This window comes from Phyllostomus discolor, chromosome 6 (genome assembly GCF_004126475.2).
Source record: "Phyllostomus discolor isolate MPI-MPIP mPhyDis1 chromosome 6, mPhyDis1.pri.v3, whole genome shotgun sequence".
Taxonomy (NCBI): Eukaryota; Metazoa; Chordata; class Mammalia; order Chiroptera; family Phyllostomidae; genus Phyllostomus; species Phyllostomus discolor.
In genome coordinates this window covers 46,238,098-46,265,281 of record NC_040908.2, presented here as the reverse complement: position 1 = coordinate 46,265,281, position 27,184 = coordinate 46,238,098, and the positions used below count along the sequence as shown (strand labels likewise).

General features: G+C 39.7%; 1 protein-coding gene and 1 non-coding gene across 2 annotated transcripts; both read left to right on the top strand.

Moving 5' to 3' along the window:
* Positions 1–139: 139 nt before the first annotated feature.
* WDR92 (WD repeat domain 92) lies at positions 140–22,969 on the top strand. Its single transcript, XM_028517273.2, has 8 exons — positions 140–441; positions 8,309–8,409; positions 10,582–10,712; positions 12,734–12,835; positions 15,858–15,973; positions 16,633–16,767; positions 19,332–19,429; positions 21,712–22,969. The coding sequence occupies exons 1-8, from the start codon at positions 259–261 to the stop codon at positions 21,917–21,919; spliced, it is 1,074 nt and encodes a 357-aa protein (XP_028373074.1). The 5' UTR covers positions 140–258; the 3' UTR covers positions 21,920–22,969.
* On the top strand, positions 5,027–5,133 carry LOC114501081. Its single transcript, XR_003684855.1, has one exon. It is a non-coding gene; the product is annotated as a U6 spliceosomal RNA (small nuclear RNA).
* Positions 22,970–27,184: the final 4,215 nt, after the last annotated feature.

Genomic DNA, 27,184 nt, shown 5'->3' with positions numbered 1-27,184 from the left:
TAACCTGTATATATACTAAAGGCAGTCTGTAAAGGCAAAAAACAAGTTTGTGCCATCTGTGGAAGAAAAGTCTTGTGTGATTTCAGTAGTGCATCTGGCATTATCTGAGACAACTAAATCCAATTTGCCAGGGCGCCAGGGGGCGGATACGGCAAGCGGGAAGGACAAATTGTCATTAATGTTTGGAGTGTGGTTTCTAGGTTAGGGTTTTATCAGGGTTGGGAAGTACCAGTTGGCGAAGGAGAAATCGGGTGGACCATGTCGGCCTTCGAAAAGCCTCAGATCATTGCCCATATCCAGAAGGGCCTCAACTACACAGTGTTTGACTGTAAGTGGGTGCCCTGCAGCGCCAAATTTGTGACCATGGGCAACTTCGCACGGGGCACCGGCGTCATTCAGCTGTACGAGATCCAGCACGGGGACCTAAAGCTGCTTCGGGAGGTGGGTGCTAGGTTGAGACTGTTCCGGAATCTGGGAGTGCCGTTGGGGGATGAATGGATTCTGGGAGTTTGCATTCCCTTTTGCCGAAACCTTCGTACAGTATCCCTCAAAAGTATAACTCGAGCTGCGCGGGAGTAGCCAAGTTGATCGCAGATTGAGGAATACTTCCGCTGCAGAATACTTTCGGTCGAGTCCTGAATTCTCAGCGGGCTAGTTCACCCGCACCCTCCCGGCCCTTTCCTCCAGCCACCCCCGCGGTAAATTCTAGATTCTTCGCGGCGGTGCGCAGTTTGTGGAAAGTCTGTTAATAGGACCCTGTTAGTAAAAGGCGTTTTCGTACAAGCAAAGCCAAAGCGGGCACCGGTATTCTACAGTGTAATTGGAGGAGGCCACCTACCATTTATTCTTTCAACACGTCAGTTGATTACCTGGTATTCCCAGGCTTCTGATGACAGTCCCCGATCTCATGGAGCTTTCTAGTGGGAGAGAGAATCAGTTAAATAATCAAACCAACGGTACATGAATATAAACCGGGGTAAATCCTCAAACATAAAAGCAGGGTTCTCTTAGAGTAAAAACAGACTGGGGATGGGAAGAAACTATCCTGGCCAAATGAGGAGTAGAGGAGGAGGTTTCCAGAGGAAATGGCCTAGAAAGCTCAGCGGTGGAGGAAAGATTACCTTCTTAAGAAACGGCAGTTGTAAGCAAGGCCCAAACGTTGCAAGATCTATAAGTCATTTAAAATGCATGCCTTTTTTTTTTTCTAAGAAAAACAAGACATCATTGAAGGGCTTTAAGCAGCGTGTGGCATGATCAGGTTTACAAGTTTTGTAAAGGTCACTAGTGAAAGAATTTAATAATGTTGTTAACTAACATTTTTATACCTATTTAAAGTTTTAAAAATGCCTTGATCTGGGTTGCCTGAAAAAATAAAGATGATACTCAGGTGTATGATAGGGTCAAAGTAGACTGCAGGGAAGGTTGACAGCTGCAGGGCTCAAAAGTGATGGAGAGAATCTGTTTGGAGGAATTGGAGGTTCAACTGGTAGGTAAAGGATGAATATAAGATAGAAAAACTTAGATTGAAAGGTAAGTTGGGCCCCATCCCACTTTACACTTCTGTGAGTGCCAGTTTTCTTTTTCGGTTTAACCGTCTTTTGTAGTCTGGGCCTCAGAGTAAAAATGGCTTGTTCTTTTCTGTCTTTCCTTAAATTGTTCATCACTTAATCCCTCAGTCACCTGTTGCAATTCTAAGGTCCAGTCAGATTATTTGATAATACAAGTGGGGACCAAAAAAACCCCCGGAATTTATTTATTAAAAAATTGTGTGTTTATTGTTTGCATGTTTAAACTTCGGTCACCTTCAAAGTACTGTCCCATTTGATGCAACACAGCTATTGAGATGTTTTTCCACTGCTCAAAACAGTTTTTGAACTCTTCAATTTTGATGCTTTTTGATGCTTCTGCTCTTCTACCTTGGCAAAATGTTTCCCTTTGAGGTCTTTTTTCATCTGGAGAAACAGAAAAAGTCACTGGGGGTGAGATCCGGTGAATAGGGAGGGTGGAACACTGTGGGAGGGATGATGCTAGTTTGTTTGTTTTTTTCCTCAAAAACTGCTGAATAATCAGCATGGTGTGGGCAGGTGCACTGGTAAATCACCTATCATGAAATGGCAAACACTTTGAGTCTTCAAAAAAAGAATTAGCTGAAGCTGAACGCACCCTCTCACACGACCAGCTGACACACTGATACAGATGGGTTCCTAGAACACTCACCTGGTGTGGGAAGCCTGTACCACAAGGGCCCCACCCTCCAGAAGATAAATCCAGTTCTGGTTGGCTACCCACTGGTATGAATTCCCTTCCTGATCCCCACACAAAGTAACTTTTCTTACATTGCGCTCCTGTGGTGCTTTGTATCTGTGCCTGAAATGTGTCTCATTACTCTAATTAGATTGTAAGCTCCTGGAGAGTGAGGGCAGTGCATTTATTTATATGGTATGTTAGGAACAGAAACTCAATCAATTACTTGTTAAAAGAATGAGTAAATGTGTACCTATAACGCGTAATTTTTTTCTTTCAGTTTTTCTTTCAGTTTGTATTAGCTTCAGGTGTACAACTTAATGGTTAGTCATACTTTACATTGTATACCTTGGGTAATTTAAATATCAATTTATTGATCATTTGATTGGGGGCAGGAATTTAAACAAATGGGAAACGATAGCAGAAAGAAATTTAAAGGTGAAGTATTAGGAACAAGTACCAACCAAAGCTCAACCAGGGAGCATCTACAGACCTGTGACTACTTTTTTATAAGACTGCATGTTGCACCTGTTCCATAAAGTGAAGTAGTGCTCTTCGTCTCATAGAGATTCTGGAGGAGTCTAACAAGTTTTTGAGATAATTTTGGTTTTTAGCAAAAGTAATGTAATTGTAAAATATTTTAGAAATATAGATAGGAAAAATATCACCCATGATCTCAACTCTAGGAGTAACCACTTTTTATATTTCACCTGTATCTTTTGGGTCTTCTTTTTCCTACCATAAACTTTCTGTTGAGGACCAAAGGTATTTGGAAGATGTGTTCTTTCTTCTAATGAGCCTGCTGTTTAAAGAGTGGATAAACCAAATGCAAAAACATGTAAGAATTTACATTGGAATTGGCTATGATGATGCAATGGAAAAGCACATAGACTAAGTACAAGCTTAACGATCCTCAACTCTTACCATGCGTCATGACCACCTGAATGTGTGTTGTTAGTGTTGATTTTGTGCATGTGTGCGTTTTAGAATCTTCGTGCCTTGGTCCCACCTCTAGAAGTTCTGGTGCATGGGCACTCTTACATCTAGACTAGACTGAAATCTGAAAATCAGTAGTTTTTCAGCTTCCACCAGGTGATTCCAATGAGTAGCAGGGTTGACCACAATGGGGCTAGATGAATGATTTTATTAAAATATTAGGAAGCATACCTGATTCTATCATTGGGGGGCCTCCTCAAGTCATGTATTCCAAAGCCTGCGCATCCAAGATAAAAAGGAAAGAAGAATACAGATCTTTGTTGGTGCCTTCCGTTTTAGTTACTAAAGGTAGCATGGGAATGTGGGCAGGCCTCCCCGTGCAGTGAGCGCTTTGTTGCGTCACCCGAGGGTGTCTGGCCAGTGAGAGCTGAAATCCATCTCTTCTTCAGGCCTTCCCGTGTAAGACCTCACCGGCCTGTCAAAGGCACCTTTTTTCCCTAATTGGCACAAAGGACGAGGAATAGCCCTGAAAAATGGAACTGTAGTTAGGGATATTTATACTTTAAAATTTAGTAATAAGCTAATACAGTACTGCTTTTTTAGTTCCTGTGGCACTGAATTCACTGCTTGTTAGCATTTGGTTGACTAAACCTTTTAATGGTAATTAAGCAGTGCCAGGATGTGGAGGAGGAAATACTGACAAGCTGTATTAGACTCACTCACAGACGGAACAAAAATAGCTCCCACTAGCGTCACCCATCAGGGGCTTCTTTTTAATCATGTTAACTTAGTGTAGCAAAGAGAACAAACATCTGGGTCAAATACGACCATGATGGACGGTCATTTTCACTCTCATATAGCAGCTGTTAATATATACTAGTCATCATTGTGTATCAGTTTCACAAAGTAGAGCTTCATTTTTTTTAAGTTCTTACTGGAGAATGTGTTTATTGATTTTAGAGAGAGAGGAAGGGAAGGAAAGAGAGAGAGAAACATCAATTGGTTGCCTCCCATACATGCCCCTACTGGGGATCAAACCCACCCCTACCGGAGGTCGAACCCGCATGTTTTGGTGTAAGGGACGATGCTTAACCAAGTGAGCCCCCTCGCCAGGTTTTCTAGCAACACAAATCTTAAGTATTTTTCATCAGTCGGAGGGGCAGGGAAGGCCTCTTAGAGAAGGTGACATTTGAATGAAATCGAATTGGGTGAAGGAAGACTCGATCCAAGGAAAGAGCAGCCCAGGCAGTGGGGGAGAGTGAAAGAAAGTGCCCTGAGGTAGAAATGGCTTGGGTGGGTCCACAAAACAAGGAGCCAGGGAAGGGGGGACGCTGGAGAGCTGAAGGCCCAGTTTCAAAAGGGTTTTGTCTATGTTGTATGCCACAGGTTAGGTGGCAACCCTCTGAGTCTGTGCCTCTAAGTGTAGATACATTTTATTTCATTCCATCATATTTGCAGTAAACATCCACTTTTGGAATCCACGAAGTGACAAAGTGAAACCGGTACACTGGCCTGTCATGTGGTAGGCATGCATAGCATACATAGTTCTCAGTTCAGTTTCTTGTAAGGTGGGAATTCTCCTACGTGTTCAGGTGCCGGAACATCTGGACATTGTGCTGCCATTTGTGAAATATCATGAAATACTGAAATAGTCAGTTCCATCTCTGCTCAGGGAAGGGTTTTTCTAGTAGGAAAATCTGACCGTATTATAAATATGTGATCTTTACATCACAGGAGATTTCTTATCCTTGGTTCCAGGTTTTCTTGTTGGTGTTCATTTGCTAGTACTATCTAAGTTTAATTTCTGAAGGAAAAAAACAGCCTTAAAAATATTATGTTATTAGCTGTGCTTGTGTCAGCAGCACACATAGTAATATTGGAACAATACAGAGAGGATTAACATGGCCCCTGAGCAAGGATGACATGGAAATTCATGAAGCTTTCCATGTTTTTTTTAAAAAGAGATAAAAACTTATCTTGGTGCAAGAAAGTTAGTACATTCCAGGAGCATGGTTTGAGATTCTCTATTCCAAAGGGTCCGCAGGTGAAAGGTCCAGGAATGACATGGGAAGCAAACTTTGTGTTCTTACTACCAGCGCTGAAATCCTAGAAGAACTGTGTACTCACTGGAGGCCCTGAGAAGTGGAGGTTCAGCGTTTCTCTCCCATGGCCTGGAAAGAAGACTGGAAACCCCATCAGAGCCTCTAGGCAGTAGCACTGGGATTATGGGAAGCTGAATGCTTTAGCTGGTAAAGAGAATTTCCAGAGTTGAGATCTCAGTATGTGATAGAGCTCCCCGTGGCTCCTAATCCTCTGAGTCCCTGGAGCCATGTTCTTGCCCATTAGGGCCCACCTGGCTTTTTACGGAGAGGGCTGTCTGCACCCTCTGCCTCAGGCTGTGGGAGCTGTCCCCATGACCTAGAGCTGGGGCAGACCAAGGCCCTTGTGAAACCCAGGGGAGGAGGGCACGGGTAGCCCTCTCATCAGTGGCCTGAGCTGGAACTTTGAATTAGCTGAACCATGGAAACTGTGTCCCATCAGTGCTAATGTGCTTCTCAGTAGTAATAGAGTGTTATTTCAGGTACTTTCATTTGAGGGAAGGCGGGGAGGACCTAAGTGATTTGAAAACTGTCCGCTTTTTTAAATGGACAAGAATTTTTGATTCTCCGTTATTGCCCCATTGTAAGATTTCTTTGCTTCATAAAATTGGAAAAATAACTGAAATACCAGTCTGATACAATGAACCTTCTGTGGTTCTGTGCTTCTCCTTGTCTTTTCCAACCATGTTTTTGTGGATGACTAATTTTGTTTACCGGTCAATTCCAAGGAGGTTGTGAATGCTTTACTTCAGACCTGGCTACATAGTAATTGCTAATATGTATAGATCCCAAACCATGAAAAAGCTTAATAAGCTGAGAGCTTCCAAAGCTTTGTGCCATATAACCATATCTTTTGAATCATGAAAGAAAACTTTAGTTGTAGTTTGTGTGAAGTGAATTTTCTTTTCTTTTTCTTTGAAAGTTGCTGTGTGTATTCTATATGGAAATGTCCAGCCAAACATTGAGAGTGGTAGGGAAAGTATTTTTTAAGTTATATGAAACAAGCCAGCCTCGGTGGGAGGGGTGAAGATTGACATGGGGCCTGAAGGGCTCCGAGGGGAGATGCCCTGGCACCTGGAGAGCTCTGTTTGCCCGGACATGTTCGTGGGGGAAAATCAATCAAAGGACAATAGATGCTGATCCTCTTTATATGAAAACAAACCTAGGTGCGTTTGCAAATGTATAAGAGAAGGTTTAGAAGGATGGGGATGACTTCAGGGGAGTGTCAAAGGGAGACTCACTTTTTGCCTTTTAGACTTTAGTTTTGTTTCAGTTTTTAGAGAGAGATGTGTTACTTATGTAAATGTTTAGGATAAAAAATTGTAAAGATTGTAGAGACCAAAGAAGAGGAATAGTTTTGCCCTATCGAGGCTGACAGTAAACAGAAGGTGATGTTATAAGGCTAGAGAGTGGTGTGGGACAGCCATCAAATCCTGGCCGCAGCCAGTTCCTGATTGTCCAGAGTTTCCATGGGCTGAGCCAGAGGAAAAGCAGACTCCAGGCGGGATGTCAGTGACCTGGCAGGTGAAGTGGGGTCAGCAGGGACTTTGGAGAAATTAGAAACATCAGGAAGTAAAAGGTGAATGAAAGGCCCACAGAGGTATGGGAGTAGGTGAGAGTAGCATATTGCATGTGTATAGGTGGGAGGAGTTAGATAGGCACTGATACAGTATCCCCTCTTATCCACAGTTTCATTTCCACAGTTTCCGTTAACCACAGTCCGAGAATATGGAATGGAAAATTCCAGAAATAAGCAATTCATAGGTTTAAAATTGCACGCCATTCTGAGCAGCGTGATGAAATCTCCCGCCATCCTATTCAGTCCCACCCTGGTGTCCACACTGGAGAAGCTCCCTGCTTGCTAGTCACTTGGTAGCCGCTTTGGTATCAGGTTGACCGTCCCAGGATCTCAGTATCCCAGTGCTTGTATTCAGGTTATCCTTATTTTACTTACTAGCAGCCCAAAACCATTCACGGAACTTGTAATAAGTACATTCTTATAATTGTTCTATTTTAATATTAGTTATTGTTAATCTCTTACTGTTCCTAATTTGTAAATTAAACTGTATTGTAGGTTAGTGCAGGAAAAAACATAAGGTATGTAGTATTCAGTACTATCTTGTGTTTTAGGCATCTGCCGGGGGTCTGGGAGCATATCCCCCAATGTATTTGGGTTGTAAACTCCTTGAGGGCGTGACCAGTCTTACTCATCTCTCTTGCCAGTGTATCTTCTGCCCAGGTCATTGACTTGTATATAGTAGGAACTCATTAAATGTTGAATGCCTCAGTTGGGTGAATCTGTAAAGCTCTAGGCTTGCATATCTTTATCTATGATGGGGGTATTATATTAGATAATTTCCAAGGACCCTTTCAGTGATATAGTCTTCTTCATGTGACTTCCATAAGCCACATGCATTGGTGTATGGTTATTTTATTAATGTGATTGTAGACAGTACTTGGAGCAGTAGACTTGCATGAAAGGAACCTAAAAAGATTGGCTAACCCATACCAATAGCAGTGCTTTTGGTACACACAGGTATGCAAATCTCTATGCATTGCAAGGGTCCCACAGAGAATAGGTCATAAACATTCTCAGTTTAGTGGGTTCTGCAGGGAAAACTGTAAGAGACTCATAAACATTTTTGTTCCTGTAGCCATCTGGAAAGTACGGTATCTTCATTACATTCTCATTTCTACAGAGGATCCTAAAAAGGAATGCCACATTAAATGCTGAAAATTTTCATATTTGCAAACCAGTAGATATGGTTGAGTTGTTAGTGTTTGAATGTCTTATTAGCGAGATGAGAGGAAAGACAAAATTAAAACTCATTTTTTAGACAGCTATATACTGTTAAACTGTAGAAGAATAACTAAAGGAAAAGCATGACAATTTTTATCAGAAACATTTTAATTGCTCTTTATATTATGTGCCTTATTTAAATCCCATAATAAAGGTGTAAATATCATGGATTATAAGTACGTAGCTGCTTACATAAATAATGTATCCTCTCTTCCTCCCTTTTATGAAGATTGAAAAGGCCAAACCAATTAAATGTGGAACATTTGGTGCAACATCTTTACAGCAGAGATATTTAGCTACTGGAGATTTTGCTGGAAACCTTCATATATGGTAAGATTACTTAATTAGTATTAAGATATGAGACAAGCAGTTTCTTTGACAGTCATGTTATTCTTCCTCTAAAAGAATTCTGATTTTTCTTTAGGTATTTCAAATAATGTTGCCAATTTTTATTTCTACATATGTTGTTTAGTGTGTGCATTTAATACCTTGTATTTGTAAATAAGGTCGGTCCCCCACCACTTTGAGGGATACAATATATAAAAATGAACATGTAGAACGTGGGGGAAAATTAGGTATTGTTTGCATTTCAGCGATATTTTGGCATTACAGAATGATACATCAAGTTTTTAATTTTTTAATGTAGAACCCTCAGTACTTTAAAAAAATTTTTAATGCATTGGCTAACATCTGAGCACAGCTTACTCGGAACACATCTGCTGAGCGAATCGAGATAAGCCTGTTTTGAATGAGCAAAATCGCAATTGTGCCAGCTGCTTTTAATCTTCATGTTTTACCAAGAGTTATTTCCTCATATTTAAATTGAAGTTGAGTGAATTCAAATTTCTCTGTAATTAGTTTTCAGGAATATCTCTTAATCTTCTGAAGTATGCAGTAATGTTCTAGAGAGAAACTGTCTTTCATGCTTAATGTTTCTAATGTAACTTTTCTTGATTTCTCAGAATCTGTTACTTTGTAATTAAATTACATTGACCTATTTATTTGTCTTAGACTGCTAAAATAAAACATAATGAAGCTATTTTAACTCACCCTTGTTTTCACTGCTTAATAATTAAGTTAGCATTTATTACAATGTATTAGGTCTTACACATAGAGCCATATATTTTGAAAGAAATTGGGAGAGAGACCAATCTGAATGTTATTTTTAAAAGTAAATATATATATAGCACCAGTATTACTGACTTATTTTCATTGAAAAGTCTTATAATTTTACCTTAAAATAGTTTTTTAAAATCTATAAGAATCATAAAACAGTTAAAAAAAGAGTTTATTTATCTTTAGAGATGAGGGAAAGGAGGAAGAAAGAGCAGGAGAGAAACATCGATGTGAGAGAGAAGATAGGTTGCCTGTTGTAAGTGCCCTGACCAGGGACTGAACCCACAACCCAGGCATGTGCCCTAACCCGGAATTGAACCAGCGACCTTTTGCTTTGTGAAACAGTGTCCAACCAACTGAACCATGCTGGTCAGGGCAGTAAAATAGTTTTTTAAGTAGAACCTTAATCCTGTTTAGTATCTTGTTGAATCTTTTACAGTAATTCTACAAAGGTAAACATCATTTCTAAGCGAAACTGAGCTATTTCAAATCTGCTAAATGAGATTTTACTAATCATGGCTCATTAATAAATTGGGATTATACCCTGAAGAGCTACACTCTTTTTTTAAGTGTAAGCTATTGAAAGCTGACTTGTTAAAGAAAAATGTGGATAGAAGCTCAAAGAGAAAAGCAAAAGGGGATAAGCAAGGTAGGGGATATATTAACATAACCTGCTTGAGCCAGTCATCACCCAGCCATCTGCTGTGGACTCCAGCACACATAGTATTGTAATTGGTACTTGCCTGCGTTCCTTTCTCTTCAGTAACCTAGACAGACTGCAGCCAGTTTGACTGAAATACTTGTGACCGGCATGATGATAACTGAAAAATGTAAAACTAGATGAAAATCTGTATGGAATTCAATGAGAAAATGTAATAATACACTTTAAAGGGAGAATGAGTACAAAGTATACTGTACTCACATAACAAACCTGAGAAGGTGAAGCTACAGTATTCCGAATACTTTGAATTTACTCTATATTTAAAGAAGTAATTACCAGACTTCAGTCTCAAAGAGCCAGCAGGTTTGGAACTCTACCCCAGAAATCCGTATTAATTATGTTTGGGGAGAAGCCTGCGAATCTGCATTTATTAATGAGCAGACTTGGTAATTCGTGTCCAGAGGTCCTAGGTAGACCACCTTTGAAGAACCCTAAGTCAAGTAGACTCGTGAGTTTGAATTCTAAGTTGAATAAATGACTGTTCTCATTGAGGGCTCAAAAGGTGCTAAAGTGGAGAGAAGTAATTGGGAATAGTGGTACAGATTCATAGCAAAACCCTTATTTTTAAACAAAAATCTAAAGATGGTATGCATTCTTGCATTTCAGTAGTGGGCTGACTGTCTAGGACATGGGGTGTGAGTAAGAAACTGTCCTCTGTTGTGTAGGAATTTGGAAGCTCCAGAGAACCCGGTATACTCAGTAAAGGGCCACAAGGAAATTATAAATACTATCGATGGTGTAGGTGGACTAGGAATTGGGGAAGGAGCACCTGAAATCGTGACTGGCAGCCGAGATGGTAAGTCAGTGTATTTTAATTTTTTTAAATGACAGATCTCTGTACAACAGTACATACTCTCTTTGTGGAAATCCTCAGTAGCCTTGACTGACTAAATCTAACAACCTACTTTTTTTAATAGGCAAGTGTGACTGCATATCCCTAAACTGTGTCATTCTCGAGTATTTTGACCTAGAGGCATGGCATTTCCTATTTTACTTTTGAGCCAGTTCAACTACAGTACTAACCATAGTTTCCCATGAACCTTGAAAGATTTAAAATTTCTTTATAGGTGTTCGAGGCAGCTGACAATATAATGTGGGTGGCAGCTTCTCATTTTCTTTTTTTAAAAAGAGCAGGATCAGTACTTGTGAAAACTGTCACCTTGACAGCTGGTTGAGCACTGCGGTTCTGCGATCCCTCCGGTGAGCGCTGGAGAAAGCTCCGAGTGAGCCGGCTCTGCTTTCCCCCTCTGGGAAACGGACAGGCCTTCAGAGAAAAGTGACATGGAATTTTCTGATAGTTGCTCAAGGATGGCTGTGTTTCAGAAATCAAATATTCTTTCCAGTCCTAAAAACATCATGGAATGTAGCAAGAAAAATAACATTCAGTCTGCCACCCTAGCATCACTGTTAGGTTTGTCTTATGCGGTGATCTGTAGCTATCGGCGTGGGTGTGATTTTGTATGTTACTTTTTCCATTTAATGTTTTATCATACATAATGTTGCTGTGTGCATATGGTTCCCATAATTTTCATTTTAACAGCTGTGTCACATTCCATCCTGCGGATGAGTCACAACGTTTTTAACCATGCCTCTGTTAATAAGCATTCAGTTTACCTTAAGTTTTTTGTTTATTGTTTTGGGAGAGTGACTTAAAAATAATGAAGGAGTAAATATGATCATGTATATAATTCTTTGGGGATAAATGTATCTTATGGTTTTTAAAATTTATTGTCACACTTCCCAAAGTATCTTTTGACCTTACCATCTATCACAGGTGGGGTAGATTTCCCGCCTATCCTACCAGCAGTGATTTCCTTTTCCCCCTAATTTTACAGATAAAAATGGTATTTCATTCCACCTTGGGTTCTTTCTCTATTTGTTTGCTAGTTTATTTTGCTTTGTGAATTGTCTGTGTTCTTTGTTCATTTAACTATTGCAAACTTAATATGGATTTTATCTATTTGTAAGTGCCCTATAGAGTAATATAAACCTCTGGTCACATTTGCAGGAAATTTTTTCTCCTTCAATCAACCTTTTCAATGACCAATTCTATTTTATTCTTGGAGATAAATCTAGTGTAATAGCACCCCCTTTTCTGTGTTTATTATCCCTTTTAAGGATTTTTTTAACCCTTTTCCTATCCTCTCTTGGGTACTTGGCTTTTAGCCATTTTGTTACATGGATTTGTATTTCTCATAGACAGTGACACCATTTAGTTAGTAGTCCTGTAATTTGCATTAAAATGAGGAAGTTGAAATTAAATTGAGAAGAATTATTTGTTAATTTTATTTAATGTTTCCCTGTTCTCTATTGCCCCAAGGAAATTAAACTTAATTATATATGAAATAGTATTCTAAAAGCCAATATAAGAGATCACAGATGTAAAAATTAGTTTATTCATCTGTATAAAAATAATATCAGTGATTATGTGGGCATTAAGGAAATAATTAAAATGGCATTTTATTCTAAATCAGTAATACATTAGCTTTAAGCTTAAGCAAAGGAAATAAAGCATGATTTGAATTACATAATGTTTATATTTGCCTTGTCAATCATACTTTGTTGATAACCTAGAAACAGGTATTGGCTTTTCTGTTTATCTGTTTGGAAATACAAGTCAGACAGTGACATATGAGTTATATCTCTGTATATTAAGTGCAGCTTACCCAATGAGAAGTCAGAAAAACATGAATGTTTTCCAGATGTTACAACATCTATAACGTCGCCATGTGCACAGGAAGCCATAGGAAGGGAATGCAGAAAAGAAATGTCGTTATTCACTGTTGCATTTTGCCAGCTCCCTTTTGTTTGTGACAGGAACTGTGAAGGTGTGGGACCCAAGGCAAAAAGATGACCCTGTTGCTAATATGGAACCTGTACAAGGAGAGAACAAGAGAGACTGTTGGACCGTGGCATTTGGTAAATTATTGAAGGACTCTCGGATTTGAAGTATCAAGTGGTTAAAAGCACAGTGCTTCAAGGAAGTCCTGGTAGTCTCTTTAGAGTCTGTTTTGTGGATTATTCTGGCAGCTCATTGGGTCAAGTAGACATGGTCGTTAATGTCAGCCTCTGCAGCCTGGGTTTGAGTCCCCACTGTGCTGCTTCCTGGCTCCGAGCCCTGGGGCAGGTTCTTAAGCTCCTCTCTTTCTTGGTTGCTGGATGGGAGTTATAGTGGAATTTACTTAATAGCGTTATGAGGGTTCAATGAGTTAATACATGTAAGGTGCTTAGAATTGTGCTTAGATGAAGTGCTCACAAATAATTTGCTGTTACTATGTACTTGTGTTTAACCAGGTAATACTCAATTAGAACCAAATGCCAGTAATGGAGCTAAGCAGAGCTCCAAGGGGAAATGGGAAGCTAACAGATCTTACGTTAATGATACTCTGCATGAAGTATGTTTATTTTCTAGGAAATGCTTATACCATTGCACATTTATTTCTTATAAATTTGATAACAGTGTTCCTCTTAATATATTTAAGATGAATGTTGATTTTGTAGGACTAATTAATGTTTACCTTGTATTTCTTGCTGAGCATCAAAATTAAAATAGTTTTTGTTAGTAAGAGAGATGGGTCATATTAATTTTTTAATAAATGTTCTTATTATTTTTAGAGAGGGGGAAGGGAAGGAGAAAGAGATGGCAAGAAGCATCATTGTGTGAGAGATACATTGATTGGTTGCCTCTCACACGCCCTCAACTTGGGGACCTGGCCTATAGTCCTGGCATGTGCTCTGACTAGGAATTGAACCAGCAACCTTTTAGTTCGCAAGCTGGGGCTCAATCCACTGAGCCACACCAGCCAGGACCATACTTAGTTTTAAGCCTTTATTTTCTTTCTCCTTTTTCTTAATATAACCCTGTGGAGATAACAGACATTAAAATTGGGATTTAACAATATGTGTGAACTTTTTGTGTTTGACTTTTTATGTTATTTTTAAATTGGACTGTTACTCAATTAGAGGAAAGTTTTAGACTTCCAATTTAAAAATTAAATTATTGTATGGGAATTACATTGTGTGTGTATATTATGAGCAACAATATATAAACTTAAGACATACACACTTGGGGAGAATTTCACTATTAGTATTTAGAATCATCTAAAATTGATATAATAATTAAAAGGGCTCATTAAAGCCTTTCATCATTGATCTAAGGGACATAAGTACAATTTTAAATATAGGACATTGAATTTAAAAAGAAAATCCACTGATTGGACAGTATTTTATGGATGCCAAGTAGGTGCAAAATTGGGCATATAAGGGTGGAACAGATACATTATCTAGCTTCAAGATGCTTATCACTTATTAAAGAGCATGTGATATCTACATTAACTGTATCACAAGGTAGGGATGATGAAAGGTCACAAGAGGCATGGGCCAATGCAGAAGGAACCCTGAGGGAGAGATGACTGGGAGAGTGGACATTCTGACCTGAGACCAAGGGCATATAGGATTTGAATCCCTGAAATTGGAAGGAAATTTCAAGTATAAAGAATAGCTTGAGAAATCTCCAAGAAAGTATGTAGAAGTTAACACTGTAGTTGAGGAATGGCTGTAACGATGGCTCAGAGCCACGGCCAGAGGTGTTTGGGTGGTGTGGAGGTAGTTGTCAATGTTTGGAGGATTTTTCAAGGATGAGATATGGTCACAGCTTTAGGAAAATTAACCTGGTGTTGTGTAGTGGAACAGAGGTGAGTGGCAGAGGGAATATGAGTTCTGAAGTTTTACATTATTCCAGGAAAGACATAAATTAGAAGCAATGAGAATGAGGCAGAGGGGATTGATTCAAAACATAGTATTATGGCAAAATAAATAGAATTTGGAAATTTTTTGGAGATGAACAAGGGAAAGGACTGTGTCCAAGGTGACTAGATTTGGAGGCTGATTGTGGGGCGAAGGGTATCATTAATTGAAGAAGTCCCACAAAGGATATGGTGCCTTATGAAGGAAGATGGTGAGGTCAGTTTTGGACATCCTCAGTTTAAGATGCTGTTGTGTCATCTAGGTGGAGCCCACAGTGGAAATGCGGGGCTAGAGTTTGTGAAAAAGAAGGTGGTGGAGGGCGTAGACAACAAAGGCATTGGGCTAAGCTGCCCAGATAGCCCAGCACCTTTACCAGGGTCTCCCTCTTGCTTAGCATTTCCTTGGCAAAAGGTACTACAAAAGAATTCCCTGGAACCAAGCAGGATGAATTTAACTGCAGATTGTAAATTTACAGGTGTGGTCATATAACTAAAAATATATCACAGAGTGCTACAACTTATTTCTGGTTTCCTTACAAAAGCGAAGCAACATCAGAGCAAACTTTTGCAAAATAAATAAGTTTTAAAGTAGTTTCTACTTGCTTTCATATATAGTTACTACCAAACAAAGCAATAGAAGTACAGCTGGATTTATCTACCAAACCCTGTGCTTTTGGACTGTAGTTGGCCATTTTGTCTCTGCAGATATAGTATGGAGAGAACATTTGCTTTCAACTTAGAATCCAATGAACATTTTCACACATCCCTTCTGTTTAGAATGAGCTTTAAAAAACAATTTATCAGCCCTGGCTGGCGTAGCTCAGTGGATTGAGCACGGGCCTACCAACCAAAGGGTTCCTGGTTTGATTTCCAGTCAGGGCACATGCCAGGTTTCAGTCCAGGTCCCGATTTGGGGGCTCACAAGAGGCAACCACACATTGATGTTTCTCTCCTTCTCTTTTCCTTCCCTTCCCCTCTCTCTAAAAATAATTAAAAAAAAGAAACCTTAAAAAATATATCAGATACCAAATTAATAATTCTGATGTTCTTTCAGGATTTGTAACATGAGGTTCTACCCAACGTGATTTTTAAAAATCTAATTCATTATAAATTATATGCACAGCTTCATAAAATTATTATAGCAGTCTTCAGATTAGCATTTATAAAGATCTGAAATGTCGTGTCTTGATTTGCAGGCAATGCTTACAATCAGGAGGAGCGGGTTGTCTGTGCTGGCTATGACAACGGGGACATCAAACTGTTTGATCTCAGGAGCATGTCCTTGCGGTGGGAGACAAACATTAAGAATGGGGTAGTGTGCATTTGGATTCTTATTAGTTCCTCTGAGCGTGTTTTCATCCCCCTCTGAACTGCTATAAAAGGAAAATGACTCTAGTAACTCGTCTTAGTACAAACCCTCTATACCAGTGGTCTTAACCTTTGGGGGCTGTGGAGCCCTTTGAGAGTCTGATGAAAATCACAGACCCTCTCTCGGAAAGCGAACCACCCCGAGGTGACAGAGCAGTGCCAGGTGAGTGGCAGGTCCTGCAGCCTGACTGTGGACACCTGCGGGCCGTGCGTTGTGATATCAAAATAAGCGAGTAGGGGGCCCTTTTCTGCTGTATTAGAAAGCCTGAAAATAGTCATAGCTTCCCCAGTACTGGGGAAGTCACAGTTTTGGTTCCTGAGTTGTATGACTCTTGTGAAGAATGTGGTTCCCTCCTGTTTTCTAGAGCCAGCCTTGACTTAACTGTGTAAATATAATAATTGGGGAACTCAAGATGGTTTTGCTCTTATGAAGCAAGAAAAATTTTTCTATGGTGTAAAAGTATTTGATATATTTATGCAAAACACAAAATGATTGTTTAAATGCTTTCACACGAGCTAATGATTTTAAAGTTGTTTTACTTCGTTTGAACCTCCTGAATAATAATCATGAGACCATCAATAGTAAATATTCTCTATTTTCAGGTATGTAGCTTGGAGTTTGACAGAAAAGATATAAGCATGAACAAGTTAGTAGCTACTTCTCTGGAAGGAAAGTTTCATGTTTTTGACATGAGAACACAGCATCCAACCAAAGGCTTTGCCTCTGTTTCAGAAAAGGTAAGCCTGAGGGAAATGTCTGTCTATGGAGAGGAGTGTTCGTAGCTTGCTTTAGACTAATAAATAGACTTAGTCACCAAGGCGCCTTCCAGATCTTTATGTTAAGGGAGCTATTTTTATTATGTTCTTGTGGGATCTTGACAAGTTTTTCTGTGCAAAGAGTACTTTCCCCAAAGTTTATCAGTTTTAGACTTCTTAATTGTAATAAAGGCCTCAGTTAGCTAGGAATCTTATTTTATAGTTAAGAAGCAATCTTAGGAAAACTAGCTGATGATAGGAATTTGATCGATAAAACCTAGCATCGTGTTTCCTAATGAATATATAATATTAGTGTTAATACCTAATTATGTACTTTTGGATATATACTTTAGTATACTATTTATACTTTTCAAAATGTATCAACACATATTATGTAATATTCCAGTTGGCTACATTAAATAAAATTATTTAAAGTGTTAATTACTGTGATTGATACATGGTAGATGTTCATGCTCACACACATACATATTTTGCCTAGTTTCAAATAGTATCTGATGTAGTTTCAAGAAGACATGGTATTACAACATGAGAAAAGTGGATGAAGAAAGCAGGGCAAAGGGAAAATACTTGTTAAGAAAATAAGATGATATCAGGAGTAAGGGGATTGCATAAAATTCATGCTGAAACATCCTGTCATTTGCAAGAGATGACTTAGAAATGTGACTGAGCTTCCTCTAGTATAAAAATAAAGATCAATTATAGATTTGTAGTTTCCATAAGATTAAAATATATACATTGTTCAGGAAATAAAAATTCACTTCTTTTCTTACTCTACCATGGATTCAGTGGTACTTCTCAAATGTTCCTATTTTGTCTTATATTATTATTATAATAATTATTACTGCATGTAAATTACATTCACTGCCTGATGACCTAAATTCTTAAAAGGGTAACTATACATTGTAATACTGTTTTGCCTTTGTTGTTTCAGAATATGTTAAGTATTTATCAACATAAAACACTTTACTAGATTATTTAATATACATTTGAAACATGTTTCTTATCTGTAAATTATAGTGTTGTCATCAAAAAAATTTTTTACAGGCCCTGATGGGGTGTAGCTCAGTTATTACAGTGTTGTCCTGATATGCCAAGGTTGCGGGTTTGATCCCTGGTCAGGGCACATACAGGAATCAACCAATGAATGCATAGATAAGAGGAACAGCAAATTGATGTTTCTCTCTCTTTCCCTCTTTCCCCCTTCCTCTCTCTCTAAAATCAATACATAATAAAAATTAAAAAAAAATTTTTCATTTAGTTAATTGCTAAGTCTGACAAATAAATGGCTGTTGTATTTTAAGAGGCCATATCCCCTCTTGCCTTTTGTGTTTTTATCAACTTTCAGAAAAAAAAGAGAAGTTTAAGGCACAAAACAAATTAAGTTTTAAGACCTTGAACCCAACCACTTGTGGAGTCCCACATTAAAGTGTATATTTTGAGACATGTTTTTATCTGCTAATGGTAATTCTCTTAAAAGACTATTAAAATCAAAGGTCAAGACTAACCACTCACTAAAATACGAAGTGTCCTAGGTGTGGCTTAGATGAGTTAGCTGGTCTGCTTCTACAGAGCGGAAGTCTTTCACCCCTCCCCCGCACAGTGGATAGAGCACTATTAGGGTTGATTTACTGGCTGTTAATGTGCTGACACACTGTTAACTTTTATCCAGTTGCCATTTTTATCTTTTAGTTTAATATGACTGATAAGGCCTTGGCTTATTATGACCGTAAACACAGTCTGGAAGTCCTCATGGCCCCTACAGTGGAGGCCTGACAAGCCCAGTAGTGCAGACTGAAGATACAGCTCTGGGAGCTTTCAGTTCCAGTTCACTCTGTGTGGGGGAACTCTCTGTGCTCTCCATTCGGTTCTGCTGTGAACCCAGAACTTCACTCAAAAATACAGCCTATTTATTTTTTAAACGATTTTATTTATTTGAGAAAGGGGAAGAGAGGGAGAAAGACTGGGAGAGAGAAACATCAGTGTGTGAGAGGCACGTGGATGAGAGAAAACCGCAGCCCCAGGCAGGCCCGGCCAGAGTCAAACCTGCGAGCTTTGGGTTTGCAGGGCGACGCCCAGCCCTCTGAGCCACACTGGCCAGGACTAACATTTATTTTTGAAAAATTTATTCTATTTTTTCTTTAGCAAGAAGTATGTGTTTTTGTATTTTGAGGGGTTTTTTCTTCTTCAGAGTGAGCTAGAGATATAAATGTATAAAATCTATTTGCATAATGTATATGGTAACATAAACTTAGACTTTTAATATAATAACATCTTATTTTTTAATCCATTAGAACTTTGTTTCATGAAGCACTAAAGAAAAATGATGCCTTTCCTAATTTCTGATGGGTTCCTATAAATCTCTGTAGGCATTATGAAGAGAAGTACCAGAAAATAATTTACTTTTATAACAGTTGTCAAAATTATAGAAGTAAAATTCCTTTATTCACAGACAACGCCCCCCCCCCCCCCCCCCCAGCAGTCTTTCCCATACAAACCACAGACGGGTGTGTGCCTCTCCCCTTCAGGCTCACAAGTCCACCGTGTGGCAGGTCCGACACCTGCCGCAGAACAGGGAGCTGTTTCTGACAGCTGGAGGCGCCGGCGGCCTTCACCTCTGGAAGTAGTAAGTCTGCCAGTGTGACTGGCGTTTTTTTTTTTTTTTTTAAAGTTACTTGTGGACATAAAGTAGGATTACATTGAACTTTTTGGGGTCTTTTTTCTTCCTTTGACTTAGTTCATTTTGATATGACTTTAAATTTTATAGTATTACATAAGTATTTTCTGAGCATTTTTTATAAATCTACTTATTTTAGACTTAGATTTTAACCTTCTTTTGACATATGACATGTTATTTAGTTGTCTTCCATATATTATAGTAGGTCAGAAACAGTTTTTTTTATAGATTTGAAATCATGGTTTTTTGCTAGTTTTTTTTTTTATAGGAAAACTTTTCACCAAGGCTTTTGTGAAATATAATCAGGTCGTTAGATCATACCTCTTGGAAATAAGGAAAGGGTTGGAATTGTTAGTTTTAGATTCTAATGATTCGCTAGCCCAAGTTCAGATAATATCCTTGTGACCAAACCAAAGCAGAACCCGAGGACCCTGATTGGTGTCCAGCAAAAGCCTTGTCCGTGAGCTTGCTTTCTGCATTCCTCTGCCCAGTGAGTGCCGGAGGAGCTCACTGTGCCTGCACTTGGAAGCCTAGGGCCGGAAGGTGGCAGGTACTAGACTGGCTGCTCGTTTAAAAGGCCTGATAAAAAGTGTGTAAATGGTTATCTCTGTAAACATTAACCAAGAAAAAAAAAACAAGCCATAAGTGAAAGATATTTCAGAAATACAGTTTAAAACAAAGAAATAAAAGAAAAACACTATCAAAGTATCTTTGATACTTCTGAGACTTTCACATTTACAAAATATTTTTCTGTTTATTAGTTCCTTTTAGAAGCTAGAAGGGGGTTCTGCAAAGTAGTGCTACAAAAGTGTTTAGGGATATAGCTGACCTCAAACTGGGAGTGAGTGCTCTAGATCAAATTATATAGTTCCTGTGAATAAAAAGCAGAGGAAAAGTGTTAACAGACCTGGGAGGCTGATTGGTAGATGGTTCATTGGGTAACTTCTCTGCTAGCACCTTCGTCCACTGCGCTTCCTTGTGCCTTCCCGCCCCAGCCCCACTCTGGGAGAGGCTGCAGATCCCAGCCATGCAGCAGCACGGCGCTGTTCTGTCAGCACCTGGTGGCCGGAGTCTTTCTGCTACTTGCTGGAACCACTGAGTCCCAGTTTTCTTTGTAATCTGCACACGGATTGTTTCCCACGTCATGTGAGAACACTTTTGCAGCTAGAATTTTTTTACTGTTGTGGATTAAATTAGTATCAGTGAAGTTGGGTCTGTATGCAGTTAGAAATTTGTGGTTTATCTCAAAATTAACTTTAACCTAACAGATACCTAGTCTGATCTTCAAATTTTTGGGTTTGGAGCTTTGTGTCAGGTAATACACCCGCAAAGGAGAACTGGTTTAAGTAAAATGATATTTAGCTTCATTTCCATTTGCTAGTCTGTCTTGGTAATGCAATTAAGTTATAAATATTTCTTGAGCACTAGCCAGGAATTTCTAAGGAAACTCATCTAGTTATTCAGGAATTGTTTTGTGAATGAAGGGACTCCAACATGTTGCATTTTTTGCATATCTGAAACACATAAAACATCAAAACTTTAATAGTATGGAGGGCTTAAAAATCTTTGCTATTTTTTAAATACTAAATTATTGTAGCCTTTACCAAGAGACATGAAAAAAATCTGTAGGCTGTTTATCCATCTGACTGTTTTCTTTTAATCAAAAGGAGTTGTAGGCTCTGAGAGGAGGAAAGAATAGTAGGTTATCTGCCTATCACTTCTGTTTCAGCTCTGCCTCTTCGTTGCTTTTTATCTGAAACTTTTGGCCTTTATGAGCATTTATAAAATGTAGGTAGTATCATAGTTGATACCTAACAGGTTTTCAAAGGCCTTCTAACCAGGAGTAGTACTCCACTAGCAGTATTTCACCAGGAACATGTCTCTGTGCCTGGGGGGGATTCTTTCCCCTTCTCTTGAATCTAGACCAAATAGTGTTTATTCACCTTCATCTCTTCTTACAAATTTATATTTCCAGCTGAAAGGAAATCACGTGTTTCAGAATGGCTTTTTCTTTTTTGAAGCACGATCTAAATAACCTCCCGGCAGTGTCTCCCCATAGGAGCGGGACACAAAAGGCTCCTATGGCTGGGTCTGTGTGACGGAGCCCTGGGGCAGAAACCAGCACCTGTCATTCTTCTGGAAGCATTTAGATGGGGTGCTGCCAGTGTCACTTACAGCTTTTGCCTATGCATGTGCTCTGTCTCTTTTTACCTCTTGGTTCTTGTTTTCAGCGAATACCCTGTTCAGCGGTCCAAGAAAGACTCCGAGGGAGTGGAGATGGGAGTTGCGGGTTCCGTCAGCCTTCTGCAGAATGTTACGTTGTCTACCCAGCCCATCTCCAGTCTGGACTGGAGTCCAGATAAGAGAGGCCTCTGCATTTGTAGTTCATTTGATCAAATGGTAAGAGTACTGATTATTACAAAACTCCATAAAATCTGATGTGAAGACTTTGGACTTTGAAACTGCCCAGCAGAACACTCACAGAATTTAGAATGTGTTCCAGATCCCCTGACCCTCTTTGAACAGAGCTGGGTTTGACTGATGGAAAAGGCCCAGACGCAGACCTCCAGGCTAGCCTCTGTTTGGGCGTGCAGCGCCCAGTGCGTTCCAGCCACCTGGCAGGTCGGGCTCGCTGCCGCACCCGGGAGCACCACTATCTCCAGAGCCAGCTCCGTTCCTCCCCTCCACTTCTGATGGGAAGTTGATACTTGTCTGTATTTAAAGACATTTAAGTTTGTTCTGCATCCCCAAATTTCCGTATCTTAACAATAAATGCTTGTGTTGCATTTCAACATTTACACAGTTGTGGCAGGGATCACTTAATTTGTTTTAAAATGGTTTACCTTGGGGAAACTGCTGTGAATTAACCTTCACACTTTGAGAGATTTCAGTGACTGAGTTTCAGTACAAAATATTACTTTATAAAAATACCACAGTAGCATGGTCAGACTAGATTGGGGTTAATGTTTTTAGCAGTACAACTCATAGAATGATATACCATGATCTACAGAGACCTCTTCTTTACCTAAAAACGGGAGTTGAATTAATGAGACTTTTGTTTGTTGACTGTGGTAAGTGATGTAAAGATGTACAAGATTGTGGGGGTTTTGTAGCCTTGCTTTTGGTCAAACTTTTAAAATATATTTTATGAATAAATTTTTGTTTTTGAAATCTGTGGTAGATTTGATTCTTTTAAGTTAGTAATAATTAACACCATCACATATATATACATACATATATATATGTATATATAAGTTTTTGATTTATATATAAATGTTTAGTAAGTAACACTTAATCATTGTTTCTTTGATGCTCACCAGATCTTTGGCTAAGCTCAGAGAGGTTAATTCTATCACACTTCCATTAAGCCTGCCTTCCTACTTCCACTGGAGACACAGAGCCACCTGAAACATTCATAATGTGTGAAATTCATGTGGGGTTCTTGGAAAGTCATTCATTTGGAATATTAAATTCAGAAAATTAATTTTTTAAAAAATCTCTAAATCTTGGATAGAACAATACTATGGACATAGTTATGAAAGTGAAAATCAAATTGAACTTTCAAAATGCCTATCCCTGCTGACTTTTTATTTGTTTGTGATTTTCAAAGAAAACATGAAAAATTAGTGAAATTCTTTCTTACACCACTTGTATTCGGTGGTATAATTAGAAAAGTTGAAGGTAAGAGCAATAAATACTTGTATTTCACTAGACCTAAGATGTCATTGATTGCAGAATTATACTACTGAGAAGGAAAAGTGTTGCCAGTGAAACTGATACAATGCTTTCTTATCACAGCATTTCTTTAATGTTCATTAAATGTCCTATTAAACTTATTTATGTGTACTTTTTTTCATTATACATTACTCTTGTGCATCCTTAAAAAGGAAAATATATACAAAGTAAATTTGGTATGGTAATCCTCAGATTTCTTCCTGTTCAGAGTCTGATCCTTCTAAGTCACGTTTTGAACTGACTCGTCCCTGCTCATGGTTTTCCTTAGTGTTGTCCTTCATGCCATGGAAAGTGTTGATGATACAGCCATTCTTGAAAACATGCTTCTCTGTTGTCTTCAGGGTTTTCTTTCAGTGAACGGACACTTACTCTACAAGTTTTGTTATACTTATGTAGGCCATGACCGCTATTGCTATATAACAAACTGTCAACAAAACTCAGTGTATTAAAAAGTAGAAGCAGTCATTTACTGGGCCTAAGAATCTGCGATTTGGGCAGGGCTCAGCAGGGGAGGTTCATCTGTGCTCCACACAGTCAGCTGGGCCAGAGCATCAGCTTCCACCACCGTGGCCTGCAAGTTGATGCTGGCTGCCAGCTGGGACCCCAGCCAGGCCTGGGAACCCGGGGTCTTTCCCCAGGGTATGGGCTTCCTGAGAGTGTGGCAACTGGGTTCCAAGGATGAGCATCCTAAAAGGGAAGGTATATAGATGCAATGTTAGTTTTTAGTGGCCTAGGGTCATAATTCACTTAGCATCCCTTTTGCCATAGTCTTTTTTTTTTAATTGATTTTTTTCAGAAAGAGAGAGAAACAATGATTTGTTGCTCCACTTATTTATGCAATCACGGGTTGATTTCTGTAAGTGCCCTGAACAGGGATTGAACCTGCAACTTTGGCATATTGGGACAATGTTTTAACCAACTGAGCTACCTAGCCAGGGCTGCTACACTCATTAATTGAGGCAGTCATCAACCCCCCCCACCCCCACTTCTTATCTAGGTTCTAGAAGAACATCTGAGACTTGAAATACTGTATTGTTGTTTGGAAAATACAATCTAGCACAGGATTATAAGAGGCATCCCAGAGACTTCCGGCCAAGATGGAGGTATAGATAGCCATACTGTGCCTCCTAGAACAACCAAGATAGGGACAACAATTTAGAAGCAGAATAACAACCAGAACTGACAGAAAATTGGACTGTTTGGAAGTCGGACAATGAAGGAATTAAAATAGACACGTTCATCCAGACCAGTAGGAGGGGTGGAGTTGGGCAGCCGGGCAGAGAGGGGTTGCAGCACAAAGAGCAGTGGCACTGGGCATGTAAGGCATCCTGGGTGAGCAAGACGGCAGCAGGCGGACCCTGGGCGCGCAGGCGGCAACTGGCAGACTCAGCAAGGCAACGATCCTGAAGCAAGGCACTGTGCACAAACCAGGGTCCCAGTGCCAGGGAATAGAGCCTCGGGGCACTGATTGAAAACACCTGTGGGGGTTGAGGCGCAGGGAGAGACTCCCAGCCTCACAAGAGAGTTTGTTGGAGAGACCCCCGGGGTCCTAAAATGTGCATAAGCCCACCCACACAGGAATTAGCACCAGAAAGGCCCAGATTGCTTGGGGGAAATGGTGGAAGGGACTGAAGTCCAACAGAAAGCAGAGCAAGCGCCATTGTTCCCTCTTGGACCCTGCCCCCACACACAGAATCACAACCCAGCAACTGGGGTACCCCGCCCTGGTGAACACCTAAGGCTCTGCCCCCTCATACATAACAGGTGCGACAAGACCAAAAAAAAAAAATGGCCCAAACAGAAGAACAGATGAAAGCTCCACAGCAAATATAACTAAGCGACCTAGAGATAGCCAACCTATAAGATGCACAGTTCAAAGCACTAGTAATTAGAATGCTCACAGAATTGGTTGAATTTGGTTGCAAATTAGATGAAAAAATAAAGCCTACAATAAGTGAAATGCAGAAAATGCATAGGGAACCAATAGTGTTGGGAAGAAAACAGACTCAAATCAATGGAGGAAGGAAGAAAACAACATACAATCAGAAAAGAATGAGGAAATAAGAATTAAAAAATGAGAGGCTTAGGAACTTCCAGGACATCTTTAAATGTTCCAACATCCGAATTATAGGGGTACCAGAAGGAGAAGAGGAAGAGCAACAAGTGGAAAAATTATTTGAACAAATAATAAAGGAGAACTTCCCCATTCTGGCAAAGGAAATAGACTTCCAGGAATTCCAGGAAGCTCAGAGAGTCCCAAAGAAGTTGGACCCAAGGAGGAACACACCAAGGCACATCATAATTACATTAGCCAAGGTAAAAATGAAGGAAAGAATCCTATAAGCAGCAAGTGATAAGGAAACGGTAACCTACAAAGGAGTTCCCATCAGACTGTCAGCTGATTTCTCAAAAGAGACCTTACAGGCAAGAAGGGACTGGAAAGAAGTATTCCAAGTCATGAAAGGCAAGGACCTACATCCAAGATTGCTCTATCCAGCAAAGCTTTCATTTAGAATGGAAGGGCAGATCAAGTGCTTCTCAGATAAGGTCAAGTTAAAGGAGTTCATCATCACCAAGCCCTTATTTTATGAAATGGTGAAGGGACTTATCTAAGGAAAAGAAGATAAAAAACATGTATAGTAAAATGATAGCAAACTCATAATTATTAATAACCACACCTAAAAAACAAAACAAACTAAGCAAACAACTAGAACAGGAACAGAACCACAGAAATGGAGATCACATGGAGGGTTAATAACAGGGGAGTGGGAAGAGGGGGAAGGAAGGTACAGAGAATAAGTAGCATAGATGGTAGGGAGAAAATAGACAGGGGGAGGGCAAGAATAGTATGGGAAATGGAGAAGCTAAAGAACTTATGACACATGGACATGAACTAAAGCGGGGGAACGTGGGTGGGAGAGGGTGTGCAGGGTAGAGGGGAATGAAGGGGGGGTAATGGGACAATTGTAATAGCATAATCAATAAAATATATTTTTAAAAAGGGGCATCCCAATATTAAATATGTAAAAATTGGGTTATGTGCCTGGTAGAATTGATGAAATACATTGCTTCTGGTAGTGCAGTTGCACCTATTCCTCTCACTGCCTACACCCTTCCCTGCCCCTAATCTATTGCAGACATTACTAATCAATCATGGTACTCATTTTCTCTGAGCCTCAACACTTCTAGGAACCACTACCAACGGTTGGCAGGGGAGCTCAAACTTACTATCCTGAGTGTCGGGAGCAGTGCCCTGTGGAGGCCAGCTAGCCTCCTGAACCAGAGTCATTACCTGAATGTGGACCCCCACATCTTTGCTTTTATTTTATAATATTCAAAAAAATAATGGACTTTCCTTTATTAGACCATATAAATAAAAAATGCAAACACCAAAATGGCACTTGATTCATACACAGTGAAGGATGAGTCTCTTAGGTACCATAATGTTTAGGTTTGCTTATTGCTGCACTCTCCTCTTCATGTCAACTTATCTGAAGTGCTGTGTGGTTCTGGGGGCTTCCTGTGAGGGTAGAATTAGAGACAGGTTGGCAATATTCAGAGGAATTCACTCAGGTCTCAGTGAGCCCTAGAACAACCCATCTCAGAGCAGTGAGACTTGGTTATTTTGCACATTTTTTACTGCTAGTTTTCATTAGCAGAGTACCTTGCTAGGTGCGGTGATGAGGTACAGAGTGCTTTGGTAAGGCATCCGTGGAATGACTGTGATGGGGCCTAGCCCCTTCCTGGCAAGCATCAGTTTGTAGAGAAGTACTTTTCCTTTGGTCACTTCCCCTGAAGAAGGTGAAACAGGCAGCCTTGGGATATAAAGCTGGCTTGTGCGATCTGAGTAGGGCGTGGCAGTCTGTATTCAGGTGCTCTGGCTGGTTTGGAAAGTAAGGGGGCAGTTGGCTTTTAGCTTTGTTTCTAAAAACTGGTTGGTATTCAGGAAGCCCGCATCTGTGAGTGTTG